This window comes from Oncorhynchus kisutch, linkage group LG10 (genome assembly GCF_002021735.2).
Source record: "Oncorhynchus kisutch isolate 150728-3 linkage group LG10, Okis_V2, whole genome shotgun sequence".
Classification (NCBI taxonomy): Eukaryota; Metazoa; Chordata; class Actinopteri; order Salmoniformes; family Salmonidae; genus Oncorhynchus; species Oncorhynchus kisutch.
Window position 1 is genome coordinate 61818363 of NC_034183.2, and position 7617 is coordinate 61825979.

The 7617-nt window shown below is 40.9% G+C and overlaps 1 protein-coding gene across 1 annotated transcript; it reads left to right on the top strand.

Moving 5' to 3' along the window:
- The first annotated feature begins 5772 nt into the window (after nucleotides 1–5772).
- LOC109892272 (forkhead box protein D1-like) lies at nucleotides 5773–7404 on the top strand. The gene has a single exon (XM_020484723.2). It carries the CDS (start codon nucleotides 6068–6070, stop codon nucleotides 7103–7105), a length of 1038 nt encoding a protein of 345 aa, XP_020340312.1. The 5' UTR covers nucleotides 5773–6067; the 3' UTR covers nucleotides 7106–7404.
- Nucleotides 7405–7617: the final 213 nt, after the last annotated feature.

Consider the following 7617-nt stretch of genomic DNA (forward strand, 5'->3'; position numbering starts at 1 on the left):
TGTGGCAAAAGGTCGCAAAGTTCAAGGGGGCCGAATACTTTCGCAAGGCACTGTATATGTGATTGGATTTGATTGGATTTGATTTGAAAATGTGTTAAACAAATCTAAATATATTTGAGATTCTTCAATGTAGCCATCCTTTGCTTTGATGACAGCTTTGCACACTATTGGCATTATCTCAACCAGCTTCGCGAGGTAGTCATCTGGAATGCATTTCAATTAACAGGTGTGCCTTTGTTAACTTAATTTGTGGAACTTTCCTTCTTAATGCGTTTGAGCTAATCAGTTGTGTTGTGACATGTTAGGGGAGCTATACAGAAGATAACCCTATTTGGTAAAAGACCAAGTCCATTTCATGGCAAGAGCAGCTCAAATAAGCAAAGAGAAACGACAGTCCATCATTACTTTAAGACATGAAGGTCCGTCAATCTGGACCATTTCAAGAATTATATAAGATTCCTAAAGTGCAGTCGCAAAAACCATCAAGCGCTATGATGAAACTAGCTCTCATGAGGACCGCCACAGTAAAGGAAGAACTTTATTTACCTCTGCTGCAGAGGAATCGTTCATTACCGTTACCAGCCTCAAATTGCTGGCCAAATAAATGCTTCACAGAGTTCAAGTAACAGACACATCTCAACATTAACTGTTCAGAAGAGACTGCTTGAATCAGGCCTTCGTGGTCAAATTGCTGCAAAGGAACCACTGCTAAAGGACACCAATAATAAGAAGAGACTTGCTTGGGCCAAGAAACACGAGCAATGGACATTAGACCGGTGGAAATCTGGACCTTTGGTCTGATGACTCCAAATTGGAGATTTTTGGTTCTAACTGCCGTGTCTTTGTGAGACGCAGAGTAGGTGAACGGATGATCACCGCATGTGTGGTTCCCACCATGAAGCACGGAGGAGGCATTGTGATGGTCTGGGGGTGCTTTGCTGGTGACACTGTCAGTGATTTATTTGGAATTCAAGGCACACTTACCCAGCACGGCTACCACAGCATTCTTCAGCGATACGCCACGTTTGTGCTTAGTGACACTATCATTTGTTTTTCAACAGGACAATGACCCAACACACCTCCAGGCTGTGTAAGGGCTATTTGACCGAGAAGGAGAGTGATGGAGAGCTGCATCAGATGACCTGGCCTCCACAACCACCTGTCCTCAACCCAATTGAGATGGTTTGGGATGAAAAGCAGCCAACAAGTGCTCAGAATATGTGGGAACTCCTTCAAGACTGTTGGAAAAGCATTCCAGGTGAAGCTGGTTGAGAGAATGCCAAGAGTGTGCAGAGCTGTCATCAAGGCAAAGGGTGGCTATTTGAAGAATCTCAAATATAAAATATATTTTGATTTATTTAACACTTTTTTTGGTTACTACATGATTCCATATGTTCTATTTCATAGTTTTTAAGTCTACTATTACTCTACAATGTAGAAAATAGTGCAAATAAAAACTCTTGAACGAACTAAAACTTTTTACCGGTAGTTTATTATTATTATTACTATTTTTTATTGGTACACGGGCCTACAAAAGGGTTGGGCAGCCAGTTGCCCATCCCTGCTCTAAGTGTTAATTGATGTCTTGTGTTTTTGAACGTGATGGTGTGACTTTTCATTTATGCCACAAGATGGCGTCATGCTCGCTTTTGGAGCAAAGTCTCTCCAGTACACACTCAACATGACTAGGTATTCTAGAATATAAATTGCTTTTGGTCCTCTGTAGTTAACATGTGGTTTGACGTAGACTCCTTGGAAATGTGCTCCTTCATAGAGCTATAATATTTGTTTATTTGCCAAAAGCTATTTGAAACTGAAGGCATGGGGGGAGGGGGTAAATATAATAGCACACACAAATTACATCAGATCAAGGCGATGGTGAAAACTCTAGTAAAGCAAAACGTACTGACCTGATGATTTATGAGATTCCAACCTTTTCTTGAGCCCTCCTAAATGCAGAGAGAGTGAGTAAAGCATCATTCACAGAATAATAGACATGAACACACTTCCCGTTATTTCGTTTCTTACATCACTATTGTTTGACTCAGTTCAACAGCAGTTCCTTAAATGTGGATGGACTAGTAATTCATGATATACAATGCCTCTCACATTATGCCTGAGTCATTCAACACTGCCAAGGTTTTAAGTGGATAAAGCTGAGGTGTTTATGTAAAATTGACAGAAAACATCCTCTGTCTTTGAAGTGCCATTCAATATTTCCTAATAAAAAAACATTTGTTAGTCTACATTTTTTGTTTTCAGTATGATCAGGCTTACACATTGAAGGGATATTTTGACAGAATTGGAAACAGAAATATGTAGACGAATGTCTGAAGAATAATAGTTTTAAATGATTTACTGTGTACATGTGTGTGTTTGTGAGTGAGAGAGAGTCTGGCGTCTGAAGAACAAATGAATGGAACGACTATATAAAATTGAAATGACTAAAAAGTTCATCAGCAGGTGAATTTAACTTGGGTTTAGCTCTATTTCTCTGTAGGACTAAGCTGCTTTAAATATAATTTACGGTGATATGACGATGCATTACAACTTTTACGCGACAGCATCATATTTTATATCGCATCTAATAACAATATCAGATGGGGCGTTAACTTTCAATTGTTTCTTATATTGAACTGTCAATAGGCTATCTCAGTATAGGGCCTTTGTTGGTTTGATCATTTCCATCTCTGGTTTCTCAACGAGAAATGAATAATGTTTCTCGTGCCAGCTGTTGTCATTTTAGCACCATATCTGTGGAAATTCAGACGAATTTCTATTATTATCCTTTTTGTTATTGAAACCACACATCGCGTTTTTCCGCCACGGCATTGGACCTGTTTCCAATCTGAAGACATGCGTGATGAATTTGGCAAATCAGCTGCAGCTTTGTCGGTAACGTAGCCCACCCACACCAGCACAGTCGTCCGCTGCCCTGGGGTATCAATGGGAAATGTGGAAATCCCAACAAAGGACTAAATCATTAAACACAAACAACCCAGGGCCTTCGAACAATACAAAAGTGCCCTCCGCTTCTGGCATTCCTTTTATATATTGGCAAGTGCAAATCTATTACTTTCAGCATAATACCAGTTTATTCTTCGTTGGCTATAGGCCTATATAAAATACAATTTAACAGTGTCATTACGGACTGTTATATATTTAAAGGTGTGTGTTTTCAATTGAGTAGCAGGCCGATGGTTTCCTTGTTCATGAGAAATAAGGCATAGCAATGACATTTTTCTCATTATGACCGTCCTGTTACCTCTCGCTAAATAGGCTTCTCGAGGAGGAAAAATTATGTCAGCAAGCCTAGTGCCCTTTATCTTAGCCAGATCTAGTCATATACTCAATCAATTGGATGCAGTCTATCACAGTGCCATCCTTTTTGCCACCAAAGCCCCATATACTTACCCACCACTGCGACCTGTACGCTCTCGTTGGCTGGCCCTCGCTTCATACTCGTCGCTAAATCCACTGGCTACAGACCCTGCTAGGTAAATTCTCCCATTTTCTCAACTCGCTGGTCACCAGAGCAGCACCCACCTGTAGCACGCGCTCCAGCAGGTATATCTCTCTGGTCACCCCCAAAACCAATTCCTCCTTTGGCCGCCTCTCCTTCCAGTTCTCTGCTGCCAATGACTGGAAAGAACTACAAAAATCTCTGAAACTGGAAACACTTATCTCCCTCACCAGCTGTCAGAGCAGCTCACAGATTACTGCACCTGTACACAGCCCATCTATAATTTAGTCCAAATAACTACCTCTCCCCCTACTGTATTTATTTATTTATTTTGCTCCTTTGCACCCCATTATTTATATCTCTACGTTGCACATTCTTCCACTGCAAATCTACCATTCCAGTGTTTTACTTGCTATATTGTATTTACTTCGCCACCATGGGCTTTTTTTGCCTTTACCTCCCTTATCTCACCTCATTTGCTCACATCGTATATAGACTTAGTCTTCTACTGTATTATTGACTGTATGTTTGTTTTACTCCATGTGTAACTCTGTGTTGTTGTATGTGTCGAACTGCTTTGCTTTATCTTGGCCAGGTTGCAATTGTAAATGAGAACTTGTTTTCAACTTGCCAACCTGGTTAAATAAAGGTGAAATAAAAAAATATATACCTATCTCGAAATAACAAGTAGGCTAGCTACTACATTTAATTGACATATTAGCCTAGTTTCAATATGCTCGAATATTATTCCTTTTGCTATTATAATAGCAGCATGGTATGAGCATAAGTAGGCTACTATACATTTCTATAGGCTATATTTCCCTCTATAAATTGTAAAAGTTGCAAGGCGCCGTAAATTGTCTCTGTCTATAGGGGTAGACACCTTCTGAAGGTGACCTATAGGCCTACTGGTCCACCAATTGTTTTTGCCACTATAGATATAGATGATGGATTTGGCTCATACTTCTCTTCCGTCACTGCAAGTCCCCAATATCAACACAATTATTGCTGTGTTGTTAATCTTCACTCTCCTTTGATTTGTCTCACTTACCTTGACTAAAATGAATAGGCCTACCACGTTTATTTTTGATCGATCTACAGTAGATGGATTTATTTCATCTAGCCTTTAAATTATTGCAGAATTTAGAATTTGGGCCTCTTGCTGCAGTATGTGAAGTGACATTTTCACAAGCATTATGCCTTTCTCCAAAGCACATCATTTCTTGAAAGAAGCATAGCCTAATAAAAATGATTCCTCACTTTGATTTTATTAAACTTAATGTCAAACTTCGTATTTTCAACATTTAGAACTCAACACGCTTCCGTACATGATAGTTGTTTAGTCGGTGCCATTTGTGTAAAATGTTAGAATTTATACCTCCATCACACCTGTAGTGATATTCGCTAAATGTACGCAGCGTCATCTGGATATGTGTGCAACAAAAGTTCTACATTCACAATCTGCTACTGTTTCTGTCACGCCGTCTATGCATACAATAAGATGCATATGTTCGATAAATCCAACCTATGCACCACACAGAACGGACTGCAACTGCCTCTGTAACGCAGCGTTCCATTGGAAAGGAATGTACTTCTGGTGCACCAAAACACAATGAAGCTGTCGGTGTGATGGAGGCTTAAGGCACATTTTTATTGTGTAGCCTTTCATTCATACTCATACTTCAATTCATTCTGTCCTCCATGTTTTGCGCATGGGCATATGTTGCTAAAATAGTACAAGAAAAATGTTCGAAGCGCCCTTAGTAGGACATTATTATTTATTCAGAAAAACGACGAGTTGATTCATGGTTCAGCCCCACATTCAATTCGCGCATATATGTACAAAATGTATCATGGTTATAGGCTTATTTTGAGTTATCTTTGTTTTTGACGCTTCACGAAATGACAATTATAGGCCATTTTGTTTTTAAAATGTGTTATTGATGTGGTGAGAGTTCAGATGTCAGGGGCAGCTATATGTCTACTCCTACATATATTTGATATTTCGAATAGCCATCTGCAAGTATGCCTATGGATAACAGAATTAGGCAATACGTGAACATTTTCCCCCACCATATTGATCCCATAGTTGTTACTTATTAAACGAATGGTAATTTACTGAATGGAATTTGAAATATGATGTTGATGTTGGAGTGATGGGATGATGATAGTTAACGGGTGGTACTTTGGTACCGATTGCCTTGTTTGAATTGTTAAGAGCTTCTCCTCGAGCATAACCATGACATCACAGTCACCTGATCCAATGCTGTTACAGTTCCAACAGGAAACCAACGAGAGAGGATGCTGGACATCGTGGAAGACTCGCCGTGCTTCATAACTTTCTCAGCCTCCCTTTTCTCTGTTTAAGGCTAAAAGGTTGTTCCATTTTGTGTTTGTTTGGAGATAAAAGGCTTTGGATTTTTTGAAGGGTTGTTTTTTCCTCTTGAATGACTAACGTGAGAGGGGGCTGGAGCGCACATATTTTAAGCTTGTTTTTTTGTGAATGGAGAGAGCAAAGCCTTGCGCGTGAGCATCTATCCCTTTCAAAGAACTGACCCTTTCCCACCTTGTTGGGGCAGGTGATATTGGTTCTGCCCGTGGACTATGACATTGGACTTGGAGCCCATGGAAGATTTTGTTATTGACGTAGTAGGAGAGGGACTCAGGGATAACGGAGAGGAGCATCTCGTGTCCTTACCTTTGGAAGAGACGAGAAGCGCAGAGCATGAACCCGAAACGTTTTGGTCTTCTAGTGGGCAGGATGAGGATAGGGACGACTACTCACCCACATCGAAGTGTCCTCCAGGAGCAAAAAGTGGGCAGGATGAGGATAGGGACGACTACTCACCCACATCGAAGTGTCCTCCTGCAGCAAGTACAAGCCCGGCTTCGATAAAGCCTCCGTACTCCTACATCGCCTTGATAACAATGGCCATATTACAAAGCCCAAAAAAGCGACTTACCCTCAGCGAGATATGTGACTTTATCAGCCACCGATTCGTTTATTATCGTGAGAAGTTCCCTGCCTGGCAGAATTCCATCAGACACAACCTTTCGCTCAATGACTGCTTTGTCAAAATGCCCCGGGAGCCTGGTAATCCAGGGAAGGGAAACTACTGGACGCTGGACCCCAATTCTTCGGACATGTTTGAGAATGGGAGCTTTCTGCGTCGAAGGAAGAGGTTCAAACGCCAGCATTTTCGTTTCGGGGTGCTCAAGGAGCAATCCCTTGAGCCCAGTGGCTTTCACAACTTTTATGGTACTTATGGACTCGGCACAGCGGGTCTTCAGCTACCCAGTTTGGAGATATATCCATTCGGCTTCCATCACCATGCGCACTCATCATGCGCTCCCACCATCCCACCTGTTAGCAGCCTGCTACCGGCTTTGTCGAGCCTGTTTACCCGGAACACTTTCGCTGCCAAGGCTTTTCTTCAATCACAACAGCCTGTTACTATCGGGTCCTTCAATCCGAGCCGCTATGCCACCTTTTCTTCCGCTTTGACCTCCTGCGCTCCCTACGCGTCCCCTGCGCTGTTCCACTCCGCGGCGTCTCCACATCTCGTCAGTTTACATGAAGAATATCAGAAATTACAAACTCAGCGCAGCACCTCTGACCTGGCTAATGAGCAGTGCTTGTGAATATTTGAGTTGTGTTTCAGACTTTAAATTGTGTATTTGTATCTCAGGTGATAGAGATTTTTGAAGCTCTTGTGGAAACACAGGTATTTGGCAAATGGTAATTGGATGGACTTTCTTGTTGATCTAGGCCTATTTGAAGAGTTCTTAAGCATGCTGTAGATGTATGCCTTGCATTGATTACATTTGTCATAGCATCTTGCGTTTTTCTTTGTAAAGTATGAAATTACATTTGTTCATTGAAATGCAAATATTTAACTGACGAGTTTCCTTTTACATTTGGAAAGAAATAAAGTGAATTATTTAAAACAATATATTTAACTCAATCATTTTTCTTATAGGCCTTTGCGTCACTGACCTGTTGGCAAAATTGAAGATCTGTAATTGATGCCTTTATAGCGTATATCTTTAATCAGTGGAAATATAGCTGCACATTTTTACCTATAGTAGGCCTAAATGCGCAGTGAACTTGATTGCATCTTTCAGCAGGAAAACCGTTAAATTCAACATTTTGC